This window comes from Heterodontus francisci, chromosome 39 (genome assembly GCF_036365525.1).
Source record: "Heterodontus francisci isolate sHetFra1 chromosome 39, sHetFra1.hap1, whole genome shotgun sequence".
Taxonomy (NCBI): Eukaryota; Metazoa; Chordata; class Chondrichthyes; order Heterodontiformes; family Heterodontidae; genus Heterodontus; species Heterodontus francisci.
Genome location: NC_090409.1, coordinates 19481731 through 19503845, shown reverse-complemented (window position 1 = coordinate 19503845; position 22115 = coordinate 19481731). Strand labels below are relative to the sequence as shown.

The window sequence follows — 22115 nt, the reverse complement described above, 5'->3', positions numbered from 1 at the left end:
GTCCCTGTCTCGCTCAGTTACTGCCCCTCTCACCATCTGCACCTGCTGGTGTCCCTGTCTCACTGCAGTTCTTGCCCCTCTCACCATCTCCATCTGCTCATGTCCTGGTCTCAGTGTACTCAGTTACTGTCCCTCTCGCCATCTCCATCTGTTGGTGTCCCTGTCTCACTGCAGTTTCTGCCGCGATCACCATCTGCACCTGCTGGTGTCCCTGTCTCACTGCAGTTATGCCCATCTCACCATCTCCATCTGCTCGTGTCCCTGTCTCACTGAAACCAGGGAAGTGTCATCTCAGCATGTTAATCAGGAGGACTTGGTGAACTGGCTATGCATTTGTTGTGGTCTCTGATGCCTCGGTCGATGCCAGGCGCTCCTCCTGGCTTTATTCGTTGAGGGTGTTTTTTTTCTGCAGTGGCTTCATACGACTGAGTGGTTTTCTAGGCCATTAGGTCGACAATGTTCTGGAGGATACCTTGCATAAGGGCCGCAGGAGGAGATATTAATGAACAAGACGGAATTGTAATGAGACTCCAGCAGCTTTATGGTCAACATTACTGGTATTAATTTATATAAATATTTAATTCATTTAGTTAAACTCCTCAACTGCCACGGTGGGGTTCGAACTGAATCTTTGGATCAGTAGTGTAGGCCTCCAGCTAATTAATACAGCAACATAATCACTCGGCTGCCATAGACCTGCCTATCGTTCAAGGCAATTCTCTAGTTTGTCTACTTTAGTCTCATTCTCAGTTCTTTGTCACATTCGTTCTTCTCAGTCCTTTCACCCTATCCAGTAATATGCAAGGAGAGATGAAGACAGAATTTGAATTAATGAAGGGCTTTTCATGTCTTCCGCACTTTTCAGTCAATGAAAGAACTTGTGATGTGCAGTCACTGTTGTGAGTGAGGGAGTTGGCCCGAAAGGGTCATGTTGAGAGAAAGTGATTTTCACCTGTGTTGAAGTGCAAGGGAACTGAATAAAATGGACTCTTTTCACACCTATCATACAACATTAAACGCGGGATCGGTCCATATTTCCCTTGCCCTTAGTGTAAAGATGCTCTCTCAGATTTCCCAAGTTGTGTGCTCTGTTTAGTAAATGGCAGCCTTGTATCTTCCTGATATATCAGCTCTGAGGAACTATAAAGTGGTCTGATAACTGTCGTTTCCTAATTCGTGGATGATGTCGCAATTGCATGCAGGCAGCATTCCAAAAAAAACGGAAGATTACTTGCATGTACTGGAAGGAATTGACATCTTGAGTCATTGTATTTTTCCAAGCACATTTACCGCAATGCTTCTCTTATAAATAACATACTTTAACTGAATCTCAGGATAATAGTAATTTTAAGCTTCAGAATGAAGTTTACACGGTAGCATAATAAAAGGCTTTCTTAAATCCCAACTCCAGACAATGACCTTCATTGAGGTCACCAACCTATATTCAGTGTAATAGTGTTAAACAGCCAGTGTTAAAACTGTCTAGTATTGAGCTGTACAACAATTAGACAAGGTCTCCCGAGTGTTAGGCCGGAGTTACGGCCCCACAGGGCTGCTCCTGTTGGTGACTCTCTGCCCATCTCTGCAATAACTCATCACGGCAATTTTCTTGAGTCGTGGCCATCGTAATGTAGAGAATTGGACACATACTCCAATTTCCTCCACTGACTGCTGTGTGGTATTTGTGATAGAGCATAAAACATAGGCGATCAACACTTGGCTTTGGCCGGCATCCAGCCAGATAGGTGGCAAAAATGGAGGCAGACCTCTGGTTCAGACTCATGCTAGACATATACCAGTGGAGCCCTATCTAATTTACCCTGGGTGACCATATTTCAGAAGCAATGACTGATATCCTTCTACTAACATGGGCCATGTTCTGGAACTTGTCAAGTAATTGTTTTCAAAATTGCCCTGAGTATATGTGACATGAATCCTTGTTTATGCTACAAGGTCTCTCTGTTTTCCAGTCAAAATAGTTTCCATTGGTTGATTAATGAAATGTATAATCAAGCCCGGATTTGCATACCTGACAAAGAAATAAATCATTTGTATTTACTTAGCGTGCTTCACGTTCACCTGATGTCCTGTGTCGGAACGGCTGGCGTCGTGATAATATTACTGGGCTAGCAATTCAGAGGCCCCAAATAATGCTCGGTGGACCCGAGTTCTAAGCCCACGAAGCAGCTAGAATCATAGAGTCGTACAGCATAGAAACAGGCCCTTCGGCCCACCACGTCCATGCCGACCATAATGCCTATCTAAACTAATCCCACCTGCCTGCATTAATTCCATATCCCTCTATGCCTTGCTCATTCAAGTACCTGTCCAGATGCCTCTTAAATGTTGCTACTATTCCTGCCTCCACCATCTCCTCAGGCAGCTCATTCCAGATACCCACGACTCTTTGTCTGAAAAATGTACCCATTTGATCCCCTTGAAACATTCTCCCTCTCACCTTAAATCTATGCTCTCTAGTTTTAGTCACCCCTACCATGGGAAACAGACTCTGGCTATCTACTCTATCTATCCCTCTCATAATTTTATACACCTCTATCATGTCCCCTCTCAGCCTCCTTCGCTCCAGGGAAAACAGACCCAGCCTACCCATTCTCTCTTTATAACTCAAGCCATCCAAACCAGGCAACATCCTTGTGATTTGGGTGAATTTAATTAAATTAATCAATAAATATGTTGATTGTGAAACTCCGAATTGTTGCAACAACGCATGTCGTTCACTAATGCCCTTTAGGGAAGGAAATCCACTGATCTGGCCAACATGTGACTTCAGACCCACAGCAATGTGTTTGCCTCTCAGCTGCCCTGTGACATGGCCTAGGAGCCCATTCGGTTATAGATAACTGCGACATAAACGTTGTAAAAGAATAAAACCGGATGGAACACACGACATTGACCTGGGCACCGAAACGATAACTACATACCCCACACACGACCCTGCAAAGCCCTGCAAAGGGACTTGTGCCAAAATTGGGAGAGCTGTCTAGTCAAACAACAGCCTGCAATAGTTATACTTACAAACTCAGAGCCAACAGCTACAGCACTGACATCCAACCTACAATGTGGAAAATTGCTCAGGTGAGTCCAGTCCATAAAAAGCTGGATAAATTCATTGAGGTCAATTACTGTCCCACCAGTTTACAAAGTGTTGGAAGCTGTTGTCGACAGTGCTATCAAGCGACACTTACTCAGCAATAAACTGCTCACTGATGCTCACTTTGGATTCCGCAAGTGTCACTCCGCTTTTGGTCTCAGTACAATTTCGGACAAAAATCATCAAAAGAGGCGAGGTAAGAGTGACTGCCCTTGACATCAAGGCAGCACCTTCAACATTCACTCTCTCCACCACCGGCACACAGTTGCAGCAGTGTGCACCATCTACAAGATACACTGCAGCAACTCGCCAACGCTCTGTCAGCAGCATCTTACAAATCCACGATCTCTATCACCTAGAAGGACAAGGGCAACAGTTGCATGGGAACACCACTACCAGGAAGTTCCCCTCCAAGCCAAACATCATCCTGATGTGGAACTCTATTGTCGTTCCTTCACCATTGCTGGGTCAACACACGGAACTCCCTCCTGAACAGCACGGTGAGTTGAACTACGCCACATGGACTGCAGCTTTTCAACATGGACTGCAGCTCACTACTGCCTTCTCAAAGGCAGTTATGGATGGGTAACAAATGTTGGCATTGCCAGCGATGCCCACATCCCTCGAAAGTTTTAAAAAATCGCTTTTGGAAGTGCAGTTGCTGTTGTAATGCAGGAAACACGGCAGCCAATTTATGCACAGCAAGCGCCCACAAACAGCATGTGATAATGTCTAAATAATCTGTTTTAGTGACGTTCAGTGACAGATAAAATAAAATGTTGATCTAGAAGAACTCGTCTGTTCTTCTTCGAAATCATGCCATGGGATATTTTATGTCAATCTGTGAGCACAGATGGGGCCTCAGTTTAAAGTTTCATCTGTAAGATAGCTCTTCGACATTGCAGCACATCCTCAATCTTAAACTCAGGTTGTTCTTTCCTTAACTGAAGTCTCTGGACTGAGACTTGAATCCACCAACTTCTGGCACAGAGATAAGAGTGTTACTCATTGCTCCATGGGTGACATTACCCTGTGACCTTTGAACATCTTTGTGGAAGAGGTTGGGTCGCTAGAAGATGATGCCAAGAAAGTTGGGTGAGTTTCTCCATTCCATGAATTACGTAGTTCATATTTCAACCACGGTGCTTAGGTGGTAACATATTGGCATGGTTAGATAATTAGTTAGTTAACAGAAAACAGCGAGTAGGGATAAATGTGTCATTTTATGGTTGGCCAGTTTTTAGTTGTGGAGTTCCACAATGATCAGTGCTGTGGCCTCAACTGTTTAAAATCTATATCAATGACTTGGATGAAAGAACCGAATGTACGGTAGCTAAAGTTGCTGATGACGCAAAGGTAGGTAGGAAAGTAAGCTGTCAAAGGGGCATAAAGAGTCGACAAAGGGATTTGGATAAGTGAGTGCAAAGTTTGTCAGGTGGAGTACAATGTGGGAACATGTGAACTTGTCCACTTTGGCAGGAACAATAGAAAAGCAGCATATGACTTGAATGGAGGGAGACTGCAGAACTGTACGTTACAGAGGGATCCTCATATATGAATTACAAAATATTAGTATGCAGGTACAGAAAGTGATTCGGAAGGCAAATGGAATGTGAGCAATTATTCCAAGGGGATGGAGTATAAAAGTGGGGAAGTGTTGCTGCAGCTGTACAGGGCATTGGTTAGACTGCAGCTGGAGTACTGTGTACCATTTTAGTCTCCTTACTTAAGAAAGGATATCACTGCATTAGAAGCAGTTCAGAGACGGTTCAGTCGACTGATTCCTGGGATGAAGCGGTGATCTTATGAAGAAAGGCTAAGCAGCTTGGTCCTTTACCCATTGTAATTTAGAAGAATGAGTGGTGATCTTATTGAAACATATGAGTTCCTGAGGGACGTGACAGAGTGGATGTGAGAGGATGTTTCCCCTTGTGGGGGAGTCTATAACTAGGGGATGCAGTTTAAAATTAGGGGTCTTCCATTCAAGACTTAAATGAGGATTTTTGTTTTTTAGGGTCGTTAATCTTTGCAATTCTCTTCCCCAGAGAGCAGTGAAGGCTGACTCATTGAATACATTCAAGGCTGAATTAGATAGAGTTTTAATCGGAAAGGGAGTCAAGGGTCCTGGGGAGCAGACAGGAAAGTGGATTTCAGGCCGCAACCAGATCAGCCATTACCTTATTCAATGGTGGAGCAGGCTCGAGTGGCCGAATGACCTACTCCTGTTCTTAATTCTTGTGTTCTTATGGTAGAGAACAAAGGCTCCAGCCGCAGGTTCTCGGATAAAACGGCCTTTTTGAGTTTATTCTTCTTATTCCTGTTGAAGATTGTCATAGCCGAGGAATTATTCGGTGTGAATTTTTCCCACACCATGTGATGCCAAAGCTAAGTGTTGGGAAGTAAATATCGGCTCAGGTGGGAATGCAAAATGCGTGACATCGCACCGGGTACCCCAGTTAAATTTCAGCCTTTGGATGTGGAAATTACTGCCTCTGGATTTTACCTAGTCACTGAGGAAATTCTAACCAATAATCACATGGTCAAGTCTGTTTAATTTCCCAGAAACGGAAACGAGAACAGCTTCTTGTTTTGCTAACTGATACACTTGGCTATTTTTCTGCGTTTAGTCCACACTCAACAGCCAACAGTATGAAGAGTCTTATTCTTGGCCTTTCCGTTTTTCTCCACGTTCTAAATTCAGGTAACCTTTACAACTAATTTGACATTTATTTTTATTTTTGTTGTGGCACCCAATGGGGGCGAAATTCGATTTGAGCGACTAATTTCTATTGAAATCAGAGGGTGCAATACTGGACAGGAGAACGGGTGCCGAATACAATACCGCCCGTTTTGCCTCACCGCCTCTGTCAAATTTCATCCCCATCATGTTCGGTATTAACCAACATGTAATACAATGGATGGAATTCCTCTCTTTGCGACTTCAAACTCAAGTAAGAGTGAAAATGTGAGTTTGATAATACTGTGGGGCTATGTAGATGGTGTCCTTTAATACACCGAGAGGCAAATACCTTTCAACACCCCACACTCACCTAGACCCCTTGATTACTAGTTTTATTTCATTAAGTATATTATCAACGGCTGCTAACTAATATGTGGATGCATTGAATCAAAGGGAACTGGATAAATATTTGAAGAGAATAAATTTGCAGCGCTAAAGGGAAAAGGCAGGAAAGTGAAACTAGATCAGTCGCTCTTGTACAGAGCTGGCATAGACACAACGGGTTGAATGGCCTCCTTCTGTGCTGAAATCATTCTATGATTCTATTCCCCCTAGTCATGGCCATCCGTTCCCATCATGGATTTCACAAGCAGCACACTGGGCTAAGTGACTCAAGTCCGGGAGGCTCTGCAATATTTACTGAAAAAGAAACTGATTGTGTCAAGGAAGTGGAAGGTCTGGGAGTTGCTTTAATTTCATTGTAAGTTTTAGGTCAATCAGAATTACACTTTAAGTTGGGAAATCAGATCTAAATGGGACTTACCGTTCAGATGAGCTACAAACCGACACGGCTCCGAGGGTGCTTTCACAGGCTTCACAGGCTTTATTGCGTTTTCCACAATAAGCACAAAATCGTGATACTTAACAAAGGGCAGTTGTCAGCATTTGTATTCACGATGGAATACCGGTCCTCAACCTTTGGCTAACTTTGGCGCCTTGCCTTTTGATTGAAGTCTACCTTCTGTCTTATTCTGGATGATGCTGCACACTTTTGGGGTCTTACAATTTCTAAATTTATGTACCTTTCCCCGCTTAGTTCTGTGCCATATTTGGTGAAACCTGTTTCTGTTCATCTGATTAGTCAGTCATTACCTAAATTCCCTTCCATGATGGTTCTTTAAGCCATGTTTAGGTCATTGTCATTGTCATTCAAGGGCTGCAACTTGGTGTGTCCTTGCTGTGTATTCATCCACAGTGACCACTCCATGAGATTGATATGTGCTTGCCCTGCTTCACAGCTATTTCGCTGGACATGTTTACAGTCTTTTCTGATTAAAACGCTAACAGGATCCCTGGGGTAATCCACAGTCTAACGACGTTTAAATAAACGGTCTTTGCATGGTCTGGATTAACACTTCCCATTGCTTCTCCGCATGTCATGAATTGTACGGAACTTTAGCTCACATCATGCTTTGTCGTAATGTTACATATGAAATACAATTTTAACTGTTATACTTAAGGATAAGACAACAAGGTCTAACAGTGCTATAATAAAATCAACTCAATCCTACAGCAGTTTTACGGAAGTGACATTTTCAGCCAATGTCAAATTTGCTCTGGGAATTTGGATCTTTCCACAAAAAGGGCAGCACTTTGCAGGCGGGCCGGCGCATTGATCCAAATATGTGAGAACAAAAAAAAAATCAAAGGCCTCTCCCTGGAAGGCAGAGTCGGTGTCAGGCCTACTGTGAAAAATTTGAAAGCTGGGAATTATTGTGTCAAGTTTAACCAGTCACGTTTACTCCTGTTTGTTCGACATTAATTCACTCACTATTTTAACTAAACGTTCAACTGTTTTCTAAGTTTTTAATAGTTTAATGATTCAGTTTAGTTGTTGGACAGAGTAATGCCATATCAATGGGCTTAGCGCAGCTGCTACAACATAGATTGCTGTAAAAAAAAATGAGAGTTGCAGGCAGGCCAGGGGAGCATTGGAATTGTCCAGTATGGAGAGAACAGATGCATGGTTGAGTTTTTTAGTAGCTGTTAAGCTAAGGCTGGAGCAGGGTCAGGCGATGTTGCTGTGGTGGACGTTATGGTAGACTTGTTGATGGTGATGATATTGACTCGGAAGCTCGGCTTGGAGTTAAGTAGGGCGCCATGATTGTGAATGTTCTGATTCAGCCTTTGACGGTGGCGGGGGACAGAGATAGAGCCGTTCGTTTGGGAATGGATTTAAGGAGTAAAGCTGAATACTTATCCAGACGTGTCCCGTCCTGTTTAGTAACATATTTTGTTCCGACATAGGTACCACTGAGGATGGACGTGGTGTAGATAGTACAGAACTGGCTCTTTCCAACGGATCAAGCCTGGTTTTACTGCCTTGTTCCTCCTCGCTTCCCCATGGAGTTAAAGAGATCCAGTGGATATTTGAACCTGCCTCGGGAAACCATGGGACTAGACTTTGCACAATCGATAAGAAGAAGCATCAGTGTAACTCCACGACATACTCGAATATAAAACTGGCAGAGCCAAAGGATTTCACCATGGGGAATTATTCTCTTTACTTTAACGCGACAATGGAATATACTGGAAATTATTACTGTTTCTTGTATCCAGAAGACCTAATTCAGAGGATGGAAATTCGTCTGATAGTGATTAATGGTAAGTTACTGAAACCATGTCATTGTCCAGTTATATCTCTGACACAAACTGCTCCATCATTTTTCCTATTTGTACCAATGTTCTGTTAGACTCTAATTTATTAAATACCAGATGTTTGTTCATTAGTTTCGTGGAAAAGAGTAGCATTAAAACAGTGCCACTGGCCAGAGTTATTGCACACATCTAAAACCCTTTCTAAACCCTAAATGTAAACACTAAATTTTGTGGAAATATATTTACAAAGCTTTGGTTAGTCGCCAACTGGAGTATTGTGTCCAGTTCTGTTCATTACACTTCAAGAAGGATGTGTGGGCTCTTGAGAGGGTGAAGAGGAGATTTATCAGAATGATTCCAGCGATGAGGGATTTTCTGCAAGGTTAAGTTGAAAAAGTTGAGTTTGTTCTCCTTAGAACAAAGCAGATTGAAGGGAGATTTAATAGAACTGTATACGATGATGACAGGCTTAGATATGCTCGATGAGAAAAAAACTGCCCCCATTAACTCATGGTACAAGGACTAGGGGACACAGATTGAATGTTTTGGGCAAGAGATGCAGGGCGAATATGAGAAAGCACTTTATTACACAACATGTGGTAATGACCTGGAACTGACTGCCCACAAGGGTGGTGGAAGTAGGGACAATCAATGATTTCAATAGGATGTTGGATGGTCACCTGAGAGAAATAGTCTTGCAGGGCTACTGGGATCCAAACGGGGAATAGGACTAACAGCAGAGATTCGTGGAGAGACTGCATGGACTGTATGGGCGAATGACCTCCTTCCGTTCTCGAAATGACTCTGTGCTCCCATGGGAAATCAGTTGCATTTCTGGAACCTTCCCCTCAGCACTTCTGCTCGAAACTCACTGGGGTAGAAATTGACTTCGAGGGGATTGACTCTTGGCTGGCGAGCATGTGAGCAGGCCACAAAACACATCCCATTGAAGAGATGCAAATGCTCTTTAAGGTCGTCAGTGATTTGGTTTCTCTCTCCAACTAAAAACACAGGCAATACCGCTGAACAGTGCATGCACGTGAATCATTCGAATGAGGTTGGGCTTTGGACCATAAGGTGTGGCAGGCCCAGCAGCTGCACTGGCCCACTGTGCGTGACCGAATTTCCAGGCCACAGTATAATCCATGGCGCATTCTATCAGTTTAACTGGTTCTCCTCTTCCCACAGTGTCTGTGACTCCGGCCCGTGCGATTCCCCTGGAGAGCTCCGTGTTCCTGACCTGTGAGATTTCTGACCTGTCTTATTTTAACAGCATTGATTGGAGCACTGACAGCAACGTAATAACTGGGAAAGAGATTGAAATTCAGTGGAAGTTGAACAACGAGCTGATTCATCAAGACCAGCGGCGGAAGTTTGATTTCAGGAGTTTGAATATCAGCAATGTTCAACGAGGTGATGCCGGACGTTACACGTATACTGTCAGATACAAGAATGGAAAGTCATTTTGCTCTTATAACTCTCTCTTGGAGATATCAGGTTAGCCAGAATCTTAAACTTCCATTTGCGTGTGATGTTTGACATCAATTTGGTCCCAAAATCAAAGAATCATAGAAATGTTATATATAGCACAGGAGACCATTGGGCACATCGTGTGTGTGCCAGCTCTCAGCAAGATCAACTCAATTCGACCCATTTCCCCACTTTTTTTTGTTCCTATCCTCCTGCGTTTTCTAGTCTCCTTTCATAGGATGGAGGCTTCGTTGGCTAGGCCAGCATTTATTGCCCATCCATATTTGCCCTTGAGAATGTGGTGATGAGCTGCCTTACTGAACCACTGCAGTCCATGTAGTGTAGGTACACCCACAGTTCTATAAGGAAGAGAGATCCAGGATATTGACACAGTAATGGAGAAGGAAGGCCGTTAGAGTTCCAAGGCAGGATGGTGTGTGGCTTGTAACGGAACTTGCAAGTGGTGGTGTTCGCACTAAAGGCCTGGTAAGGTCAGGAAAGAAAGACGACTGAACCGGACTCGTCCCGTCTCCTACCATTTTTATCCCGCGCCTGATCCAACCTAACCCGACTCGATCATTTGAATGTTCACTTTACCTACCTTTCGATTTTCACTTTTTCAGTTTGTGCAGATAAGCAACAAAATCTGTAACTGGACTTGAAAGGTTGTTTAAAAAGATGAAGATTGGAGCCACAAAGTCAGTGATTGTTTGGTCACTAGTTAAACAGAAACTCTTGGAGTTGTGCCCAGACAGGTTGTGCCACACAGTACCAGTATTGCTTACAATAAACACAATTGCCCGAAGGCTCAGTACTGTATGTGTGTCGACTAGAGTCCTGACAGTGATCATTGTATTTTTTTTCATATGAATGTGTTATATGCTATAATCATTATTCACTCTGGACCTTCCTGGTCTATGCATCTCAGCTGCTCACTGGATAAACTCGCAGTAAGTATTTCAACCTGTAAAGCAGGAGTCTAGGTAATGTATAATTATATATTCTGAGCCTTCGGGCAATTGCTGTGTTTATTTTAAGCAATACTGGGTACAGTGTGACACAACCTGTCTGGGCACAACTCCATGAGTTTCTGTTTCAGACGTGATCAAACAATCACTGACTTCGTGGCTCCGATCTTCATCTTTTTTAAACAGCCTTTTAAGTCCAAATGCAGGTTTTGTTGCTTTTCTGCACAAACTGAAAACGTGAAAAAAAGAAAGTAGGGCAAAGTGAACATTCTGGTTTTCGGGTCGGGCACGGAAAGAAAAGTGAAAAAACTCGGGCCGGGTCAGGCTTGGGTCAGGTCGGGTTCAGGTTAAAAATGAATTGACTTGGGCCGGGTCGGGTTTCAGTCGGATGTAGTTCTGTCGGGGTCGGGTCGGGTTTCCTTTGCAGACCCGAGCAAGCCTTTACTGCAAGTGCAGATCTGCAGTACTGTTTGTTTAAAGACTTCTGCTGGTTGACCAGCATACACACCACCAGCAGCTCGCACGCATCTGCTTCCCTCCTCCTTCTAGGTGATGGAGGTCACAAGTTCAGAAGGTGCTGCCGAAGCTGGCTTGGTGAGTAGCTGCAGTGCATCTTGTAGATGGTACACACTGCTGCAATTGTGTGTCAGTGGTTGTAGAGGGAGTGAATGTTAAAGGTGGTAGGTGGGGTGTCGATCAATTATCTCTTCAGATAATGATCCAATATCCTTTTGAAAGCAGGATGGAATCTGCCTCCAGCGGACTCTGGTTCAGTGCATTCCATATCCTAACCAGTCATTGCATAAAACAGCCGATTGTTGCCATTTTTTTCTGTCATTGGACTTAAATCTGTGTCCTCTGATTGTTGACCATTCTGCCAATGGGAACAGTTCCTCCTGATCGACTCTGTCCAGACTCCTCATAAGTCTAATCACTTCTTTCGGGCGGCACAGTGGGGGCAGTGGTTAGCACGGAAGCTTCACAGCTCCAATGACCCGAGTTCGGTTCTGTGTACTGCCTGTGTGAAGTTTGCCAGTTCTCCCTGTGACCTCGTGGGTTTCTACCAGGTGTTTTGATTTCCTCCCACAGCCTGAAACTTGCAGGTTGATAGGTAAAGTGGCCATTATAAAATCCCCTTAATGCAGGGAGGAGAATTGCATGGATGTGATAGGGAATATGGGATTAATGCAGTTAAAATGGGTGGTTGATGGTAAGCGCAGACACTTTGGGCTGAAGGGCCTGTTTCAGTGCTCTCTGACTTGTATCAAATCTGCTCTCAACTTTCTTTGTTCAGAATAGCCTCCAGTTCTCTGTAAAATCTTCTCGGTTTGTATGACTAACCACCCCGATGGAAGTTTGTAAAAAGACAAATATAATAATTTGTGACTCCCAAATTTCCATGGGGCTGCCCTTTTTAGGTAACATCTGACACAGGTCAGTCTAGTAAAGCGGTCGGCAAAATTGATGGAAACCTTGGAGATAAGTTTCAAGGACAACTACAAAAAATTATTCTCTATTGTCACCCGCAAAAATCATTTTGAGAAACCTGCTCTTGCTGGTCCAGGCGTGGTAAACCCGAGGAAGTGCATTTGCAGTGAACAATTTGATCTTACTGTGGTCAATAAATGGATTTGGGAGGAGGGATAGAGTTATGCCCCGCTTTGTACAACTACATGGTCAAAGCTTTGAAATCAACCTGTTTATCACAAAACGCCAAGGCGATTATAGATGAGAAAAAATCATTCTGATTTAAACTATTAAAAATTCTACAAAGCCCCACTCACGTCCCATTCAGCTTATTTAAATGAATCTCAATTTTAAAAAGTTTGCACTGTCTTTCTGTTGTGACCATAGACTTCATAGCACCAGCCTAGTTCTGCTTCCAGGTAAATGTGATCCACGAGTTGTGAGTTGTCGGAAGGATTAGGATAAATGGGTGGTTGATGGTCAGCACAGACCCTTTGCGCCGAACGGCCTCATTGCCGAATGGCAATGATGTCGCCAATTAAAGATCAAGGGTAGATGGATGGTCTTCTTGGAGTATATGATGTAAACGCTATGTTGCATTTGTCTGATCAAGTCCTGATGTTGTTCAGACTGTTGCAGGCAGACATGGATTGTTTCATTATTGGAACTAAATACTGTAAAATCGACAGTGAAAACGCCCACTCCTGACTTCATTACAGAGTGAAAATAATTAATGAAGTGGCTGAAAATAGACCACGGAGGTTGCTTTGAGAAATCCCCGCACTGATATCCCGGGCTGTGATGATTGACCTTTGACAGATTCCATCAACCTGCTGTGTGTCTGGTGGAATTCCAACAACTGGACCAATTCCTTTTGATTCCCATTGGGATTCTTTTTGCAGGATACTTTTGTGCCATTCTCGGTCCAATGTTGCCTGTTCTAAAAGGCAGGTCATGTCACCAGTTTCAGCGTGCTCACCATAACCAGTCTGTAGGTAACATTGGTAACATCAGATCTTCTGTCCCACAGCTGTGAAATCCGTTTCCTGGGAGACATTGAAAACACCAACAGGAAGATAAATTGATATAAATTGCAACCCACAATGACCACAGCAGATTGCAGTTTCTCATCCCATCAGACCCCACAATTGTCCACCTTTCTGTGGTACGGCCTGTCTTGGAACCAGATAGTGAGATTCGGGTTCACCCTTTCAAAGCAAAATGGAGCAATAGCAAATAGATTCATCTTTCGATTCTTCAGATGTAGAATGCACAATTACCGCCTATCCACAGTCATCCAGAGAGTAATAATAGACAGCCACGTACTTTAGCACTGGAAGCTAATCTGGGCAAAGTCCTCCCTGAATGACACGCTTCAACCATGTTGCCGGTTATGCCACACAGATAGCTTCAATCAGTATAGTGCCAATTTTCATCACGGGTGTCTATTTCCTTGAAATTCCTTTCCTCCTCTTAATGTTTCCTGCAGAACTTACACCGACGTCCATCATTACAGGGAATTCACCAACTGGAACATTAGGTGAAATCCTCGTTTTCTCTTTGCTTTATGTTGCCTTTTGCTAATTGTACCTGGCAGTGAAAATCCTGACGGTCTTTGAGGTGGGGGACATTACCCGTGATAAATGATGCAGAACGAACAATATTGAATTCACTTCTATTTTGCAACCAGCCAGGTGTCCCCTTTTATTGACTTTAATGGTAAAGAAAATCAAGAGTTGTGTGCAATGGGCAGCTAATTCCATGTAGACCGTTTTACACCCTATCCCACACGGAAAGCTATCTCCAACATGCCTTGAATAATTATATGACTGAGGCCCAATTCAAACTGACAGCAGGCCGCTCTCTTTGTGTATGTGCCACTCATCCAGAGCTAGATCTGGGCCCAGAAATGGCGGAGACTAAACTGTACCCCAGTGACTTCTCATTTAACCGGTCACAAAGACATCTTCAATCTTCAATTTGAACGTAAAAAGCAGAACCAAAACCCTGACAAAACAATAAAGTTAACAGTTATGAAATGTGCTTACATACCTGCAAAAATTAACTAGTACACGCATTATATCCATTTAACGACTGCCTGTGTGGAGTTTGCAAGTTCTCCCTGTGTCTGCGTGGGTTTTCTCCGGGTGCTCCGGTTTCCTCCCACAAGCCAAAAGCCTTGCAGGTTGATAGGTAAATTGGCCATTAAAAATTGTCACTAGTATAGGTAGGTGGTAGGGAAATATAAGGACAGGTGGGGATGTTTGGTAGGCATATGGGATAAGTGTAGGATTAATATGAATGGGAGGTTGATGTTCAGCACAGACTCGGTGGGTCGAAGGGCCTGTTTCAGTGCTGTATCTCTAATCTAATAAACATTAGATAGGAACAGTTAGTTGAAACTTCTGCTTTACTTTATCACTGAGTGTGTATTTTCGCAGTTCCACCTGAGAATATGAAGAGGAACATAGCCATCACAGGTGCGGCAGTTGGAGTTACAGTGTTTGTTCTTGCCATGGTTCTAATAGGTTTGCTGATCAAGAATAAATGCAAATCAACAGGTAAATGTTGCAAAACACACATACAGATACAATAGCTGCATAACTTTAAAGGTATTGCAACTCAGTGCTGGAACTCAAGCTTCTGGCTGTTCACACTTCTGGACTTCCCGTTCACTTGGATCAATCATTTCCTATAAGGTGAAAAGCTTTCTCTTTCCTGTCAACCATTTGCGTTGTCACTCATCCCAGCTCTCCGCGGAGCTCAGAAAATCCAGCTGCTAAATAAGTGTCTCAATTCAGAGGAGCGTCTTCTGTTAGTTAAGTGGGTGTCCTGGACATTATGTCAGTTTCTATCAACCCGAAGGAAAGTTTGTTCTGTGTCAATCTTTTGAAATGGTCTGGTAGAGTATCGGCAGACACTTTCACAGTCCGACTATTTTCTTTTACCTGTCACTTCAATTCTGTAAGGGGCTTGCACCCTGCACCCTCTCCAAGGCCTTAACATCCTTACTATAGTTGTGGTCCCCGATATTGGACACAGTTCTCCAGCTGTGGCTTAACCAGTGTTTTTTTTTTAAATAAAGGTTTATCAGAACGTGCTTCATTTGTCAGTCTAGTCTTCTATGCATAAAGGCAAGACTGCATCTGCTTTTTAAACATTTTTTCTCAGCTTGACCTGCCATTTAAAAGAATTGTGTACATATACTCCCAGGTCTCCCTGTGCATGCACCTCCTTTATAATTTTGCACATCTTGGCTGTCCTCATTCTTCCTACCAAAAGGCATCTCTCACATGTCTCGACCCTAAATTTCATCTGCCATCTGACTGCCCATTTTATCTCCTCTCTCTTCCATATTTCAAACTTACTGTTAGTTTTTGCCAGATTCCGGAGCGTTTATGGTGGGGTTCTGTAAAATAAAGAAATTGGGTTTAGTTTAGTTTTGACAAGCACAAAAAAGACCAAATCAAGTAAACACATCATACATTGAATTTGAGATGAGTTAGCATGATGTTTATTCACATTGAGGATTCTGTTTCCTCTTTTTCCTGCTTCTAAGTTGAATGTTACGATGAGCAACATCGCGGGCGGTCAGTTTGATTTGGATGATACCATTTTCGCCGCCCATTTGATGATCTGCATAGTTCGATATCACCATTTCAGACTACCACCCAACGTTAAAATTACTCACTTTTCCAGATCTCTGCACATCCTGTTGATCAAGAGGGAGACGAGACAATAACCACTATGATGTCTCAGCCCCTATGTTTCACCCCTTTGGTTGAAGTGATTCAATGCTTTCCCCCGTTGACACGGATGAGAACATGAACTCACACATTGATTACATCAACCGCTGCGCTTGACTGTGATCTTACTTGCACCATCACGTAATCGGGCTCTTCCTTTCTGAAACACAAAGAGATCTTTTTCATTGTATCTGCTGTCAATGTGGATGATGCTTCTCTCTCTTTCAATCCTCAAACATTTGGATTGCAACCAAGAAGAAACAGGGTTGTACTTGGCATTATAAAACAGGAACAGCAATGTTTCTAGATTTATGTGACAGTCAGTCTCTTGGTGCAGTTATTTTATGTAAAACATTATAATATTATTCCAATACCTAAACAAATGGAATTGGACTGAAAGTTTTCAGAATATTGATAGTATTACATAGAATGTGCAACCCTAAAACAGGCCATTTGGACAAATGATCTATTCCACCCTACTACCTCTCTCTCAATAGCATATCGCAATATAACTTTATGCTTCGTGTGCATATCTAGATTCCCCTTAAATATATCTATACCATTCACCTCACTACTCCATGTGCTCAGGAGTTCCACATGCTCAGCAGCCTTTTGGTAAAGAAATTTCTCCTGCGTGCCCCATTGAATTTGTTGTTGACAACTTCATGTAGATGGCCTGCAGTTGGAAATTCCCCCACAGATGAAGCATCTTCTTTACATCTGTCGGATGAAATTATGTCATAATATTGAAGAGATCAATTGGGTCACTTCTCAGCCTTCACTATCCGAAGAAAAATATTCAAGGCCATTCTATTTTTCCTGATAGGTACATGCTCTCGGTTCTGGTATTATCATTTTCAATCTTTTTCTACACTCTCCATTGCCTCCATATCTTTGATTTCTAAATGGAGACAAGAACCGTGCACATTACGATCGAACCAAGCTCCTAAACAAATTTTACTTAGCCTTTCTGCTTTTCAATTCTATTTCCCCAAAAATAAACCCAATACCTTCTATGCAGAATATTGGTTTAGAGTTAGACAAGGTGAAATATCTAAATCTGTTCTGGTTCTGTATCTTGTTACAGTATATTGCCAATACTTATTTCTTTCTTTTCCTTTTGCGACAGCAGATCAAAATTCGGCTCAGGTAAGTTTTATGTTTTTATGACCGATCTATCAATCATGCAAGTGGGGGTGAAGCGAGAATGAAAGGAAAAGAAAATAATTGATCTTGGAAATAAGGCATATCGGGGAATGTTGTGTCGATCTAACCACCCATCCACCTCCTAAAACAAGAATTAACTCCACCAAAAATGCAAGACAGGTCAAAATGGTTATGATTGTTAACTAAAGAACTCATGATTATATCCCAGCAATCGCCCGCCACTCAGAACACATAAAATTTGCAATATAAATTCTCAACCTGAATATTTTATACCAGCACAGCACATCGGTGCAAAAGATAAGGGTGGAGTGTTTGCAATAACCTTCAGACAGAGGTGCCAAGTCAATGATTTATCTTGGTCTCTTCCTGGATATCACTATGTTTCCCTTCGGCCAATTCAATTCACTCCAAGGGATATCAGGAAACCTCTGAGTGCACTGGATACTGCAAATGCTAAGCACCGAGATAATATTCCAGCTGCAGTGTTGGAGACTTGTGTTCCACAACAAACTATGTCTCTGGTCAAGCTGTCCCAATACTGCTACTACACTGTCATCTACCTCACAATGGGGAAAACTGTCCACAAATATCAGGACAAATCCAATCCAGCCAATTACAGTCCCAGTATTCTTCTCTTGATCACCAGTCTCGTGCTAACAACAGTGCTATCGAGTGACACTTCCTCAGCAATAAGATGCTCACAGATGCCCACTTTGGGTTCCAACAAAACCACTTGGGTCCAGACCTCATTACTTAATTTCAAACGTGAGCTGTAAGTGCCGGCCCTTAACAACAAGGCAGCTTTTGAGCCAGTGTGGCATCAAGGAACTCGAGTAAAATGGAATTTTATGAGAATTGGGTGGGAAACTCTCCATTGGCTGATGTCACACTTTGCACCAAGGATGATAGTTCTGGTTGTTGACAACCAATCATCTAAGCACAGGGCATCGTTGCAAGAGTTTCTCGGCAGTGTCCGACCATCTTCAGCTGTTCTATCAATTATCTTTCCTCCATCATATGGTTCAGAGTGAGATGTTCACTGCTGACCACACAGTGCTCAGTTCCATTCACAACTCCTCTGTTAATGAAGTAGTCAGTGCCCACATACAGCAAGACGTGAACAACATTCAATCTTGGGCTGAGAAGTGGCAAGTAACATTTGTACCGCACAAGTTCCAGGCAATTACCAACTCCAATAGGAGAGAACTTAAACATCTCCTCTGGACATTCAGCAGCATTACCTCAGCATTGCTGAGACACCACTATCAAAATCCTGGGGTTACCATCGACCAGAAACTTAACTGGGTCGGCCACATAAATGCTGTGGCTATAAGAGCTGGTCAGAGGGTGGGATTTCTGCTGCAAGTGACTCACATCCTGACTCTTCAAAGCCTGTCCACCGTCTAAAAGACACAAGTCAGGATTATGATGGAATACTCTCCCCTTGCCTGGGTGAATGCAGCTCCAACAACACCCGAGAAGCTCAATGCCATCCAGGACAAAGAGACCCACTTGATTGTCACCTCTTCCACCACATTAAGCATTCACTCCCTCCACCCCTGTGCACAGAGCAGCAGTAGGTAACATCTACAAGATGCACTGCAGCAACTCATCAAGGCTCCTTAGTCAGCACCTTCATAACCACAATTTCTTATAACTATAAGGTCAGCAGCTACATGGAACACCACCAACTACACGCTCCCGTCAAGTCGCCCACCATCTTGACTTGGAAATTTTGCACTGTTTCTTCACTATTGATCAAAATCCTGGAACTCTGTCCCAGCAGTACTGTGCATGTACCTAAACCACATGGCAGCAGTTCAAAAAGGTAGCTCACCAACAGCTGCTAAAGGGCAAAGAGGTGACGCTACATCCCATGCATGAATAAACATTCACCCTTTGGAAAGAGAATTGGATAAATATTTGAAGGCAAATTTGCAGCTGATACAGACACATTTAGACGAATGACATCCGACTATTCTGTATTCCTCCATGATTCAATGATATTAAGTTGCTGTTTGGCTTCCAGAAAGATATGTCAGTACATCAGTGTCCTCGACATACTTTGATTGACTTGTTGATTTTCCATTTGCAATATGTTAATAATTTTGCTAAAAAGTTGAAACAAATAAATAAATCCTCGTAAACGAGAAAGTGTTTCCTGAATTAATGAATATTTAATTCAATGTCCTGTTCCTTCGGTGCAGATTAATGAGAAAAATTATGCAGCAATTAATCTGTATGCACTGGGAAAAGCCAGGAAAAGTGTTAAGCGATCAGAAGAAGCCATCCTCTACGCCGAGATTAAAACAAATTAGCCGAATGTTGCACTGGATTACTGTCTGACATTGCTTGCGCGCCTTTGGATCGGACATCTCTCAGAGTTGTGGCCAATTAGAATTAACTCTATTTCATTGTAAAATAGGCGGAGTCATTGCTGATTGGGCGCTGAATTTTGCAAAGTGGGAACTTGTCTCTAAAGAAGCCTTTGCGATTTTGCTGCTGTCAGGGAGAAATCTCCATCTGCTTCCTCCGCTTTGTGTTGTTTATACTGTACAATAAACAGAAGGCTTCCTATGATCATGATTTGTAGTGAAATTTTAAATATGTCCTGAAACCAATATATTTGAAGTCTTCTACAATTATTCCTCTTCCCTGCAGATTTTGCAAACGTAGGGAATCTAGCAATTTAATTCAGTTTCACTTTCCTCACTTGAATTCTAATCGGAGTCCTATCCTGGTCGCTTTTCCTTCCACCTGTCGGTTGCTGCACAGACTATTGTATCAGGGCAGTCATCGCAATAACGAGGCGAAGGACAGTGTCGAAATAGCAAACGCTGTTTTCTATCTCAACTGGCGTCACCTGGTAGCCTAAAATGCAGACAGGATAATTAATGTTCTGTTTCTACTGGTTTTCTGGTGCCCACCGTGACCTTTAGATTTATTTTATTTCATTTAGAGATACAGCGCTGATGCAGACCCTAGACGTTTACCCATTGTCTCTTGAGACAAGGAGGCCAAAGAGAGAATAAAATGAATACAGCATTTTTTGGAAATGAGTTAAATATTAACGGAGGTTGGGTGATTAAATCGATCTTGTGGACATCTCCCCTGATATCATCCACCAGGAAGTTTGCAGAAATGACAGAATTTCCGATGAAGGTTTTAAATGTAACAGTAGAAAGATTTTTGAAAAAATGTGTGAAATTGAGAAATGTTGCTCGAGAGTACACATTCAGTGGAACCGTTTCGTCGTAAATTCAAACAAGTCACACAGATGCAAAGATTATGCAGCAGTCCACTGCTTAAATCCAGGCAAAATTACAGTAGCTTATGATCAAATTTGTTTGTGTGCCCATTCGCTGAAAATTCAAGAAGACCGAATATTCCTCATTCATGTCAAAATCTCAGATTTAGGGAAGCAATTTTCACCATGCTTATAGCCCAAGCATATTGCATTTTTAACGGCCGAGTGCAGCCTCGTGTGACACAATTAGGGAATGAACAGGGATATTAGTTATAGTTATTTGAACAAACCATGATAGGTGTTGTCATATTTTATTCAGTAATGTAACCTGATATGTATATTAAAGTCAATATTAGCATTTAACTATCCACATATCCAACCATTGAAGCTGAGATTTATGTTACAAATTCGTAGACACTCGATTGGAAAAGTCGTAAATATGACTTTAATTGCAGCATGATCGTGTAGTGCAATTGTAATTTTACATTAACTTGGTTGCAAAGGGTAAAATATCCCTAAGGATCATTTTCTGACAATTAATTGCAGAGATAGTTAAATACATGTAGAATAGAGTTTGGAGAAATAAAATATTGCAGCGTATATTATGTTCTTTTCAATAAATTCTGAGCATGAAAAATCCTGCTTCTTTAAATTTATTTGCAGCATTGAGTGTGAAACAGCTGTTGCAGTGGAAGAATGCACCCAAATGCCTGTTGAAAGTTTTCAAAATCAAGACCTTTTTCTTTCACTTCTACCAAGTCACAAAAATGTAAGACCGCATCTGTGATCTACCTGAATATTTGCTCATCTGAATTGTCGAAATGACTGTGCTTTGAGTGGGGACATCATTGGATTTGGTACTGGGTAATGAACCAGGCCAGGTGTTAGATTTAGATGTAGGTGAGCACTTTGGTGATAGTGATCACAATTCGGTTAGATTTACCTTAGCGATGGGCAGGGACAGGTATATACCGCAGGGCTAGAATTATAGCTGGGGGAAAGGAAATTATGATGCGATTAGGCAAGATGTGGGAGGCGTAGGATGGGGAAGGAAACTTCAGGGGATGGGCACAATCAAAATGTGAAGCTTATTCAAGGAGCAGCGACTGCGTGACTTGATAAGTATGTACCTGTGAGGCAGGGAGGAGGTTGTGGAGCGAGGGAGCCGTGGTTTACGAAAGAAGTTGAAGCGCTTGTCAAGAGGAAGAAGAAGGCTTATGTTAGGATGAGACGAGAAGGCTCAGTTAGGGCGCTTGAGAGTTACAAACTAGCCAGGAAGGATCTAAAGGGAGAGCTAAGAAGAGCAAGGAGAGGACACGAGAAGTCATTGGCGGATAGGATCAAGGAAAACCCTAAGGCTTTCTATAGGTATATCAGGAATAAAAGAATGACTAGAGTTAGATTAGGGCCAATCAAGGATAGTAGTGGGATGTTGTGTGTGGAATCGGAGGAGATAGAGGAAGCGTTGAATGAATATTTTTCGTCATTATTTACAGTAGAGAAAGAAAATGTTGTCGAGGAGAATACTGAGATTCAGACTACTAGGCTAGATGGGATTGAGGTTCACAAGGAGGAGGTGTTAGCAATTTTGGAAAGTGTG

At 42.5% G+C, this 22115-nt stretch overlaps 1 protein-coding gene across 6 annotated transcripts; it reads left to right on the top strand.

The window, feature by feature from the left end:
* Positions 1-5728: 5728 nt before the first annotated feature.
* Positions 5729-21088, top strand: LOC137352914 (uncharacterized). 6 transcript variants are annotated; one of them, XM_068018764.1, is made up of 6 exons: positions 5729-5813; positions 8100-8456; positions 9639-9947; positions 14797-14916; positions 17234-17250; positions 20228-21088. In XM_068018764.1, exons 1-6 carry the CDS (start codon positions 5762-5764, stop codon positions 20273-20275), a joined length of 903 nt encoding a protein of 300 aa, XP_067874865.1. In that variant the 5' UTR covers positions 5729-5761; the 3' UTR covers positions 20276-21088. The 6 variants fall into 6 exon arrangements, with proteins under 6 accessions (XP_067874865.1, XP_067874864.1, XP_067874863.1 ...); XM_068018763.1 differs by having other exon boundaries at positions 17231-17250; XM_068018762.1 differs by lacking the exon at positions 20228-21088 and adding an exon at positions 19476-19770.
* The last annotated feature ends 1027 nt before the right edge of the window (positions 21089-22115 follow it).

Coding starts and splice junctions, on each gene's coding strand:
- LOC137352914 (XM_068018761.1), top strand. CDS start 5,762: ATGAAGAGTCTTATTCTTGGCCTTTCCGTTTTTCTCCACGTTCTAAAT. Junction 5,814..8,099: donor TCTCCACGTTCTAAATTCAG/GTAACCTTTACA, acceptor GTTCCGACATAG/GTACCACTGAGGATGGACGT. Junction 9,948..14,796: donor CTCTCTCTTGGAGATATCAG/GTTAGCCAGAAT, acceptor GTATTTTCGCAG/TTCCACCTGAGAATATGAAG.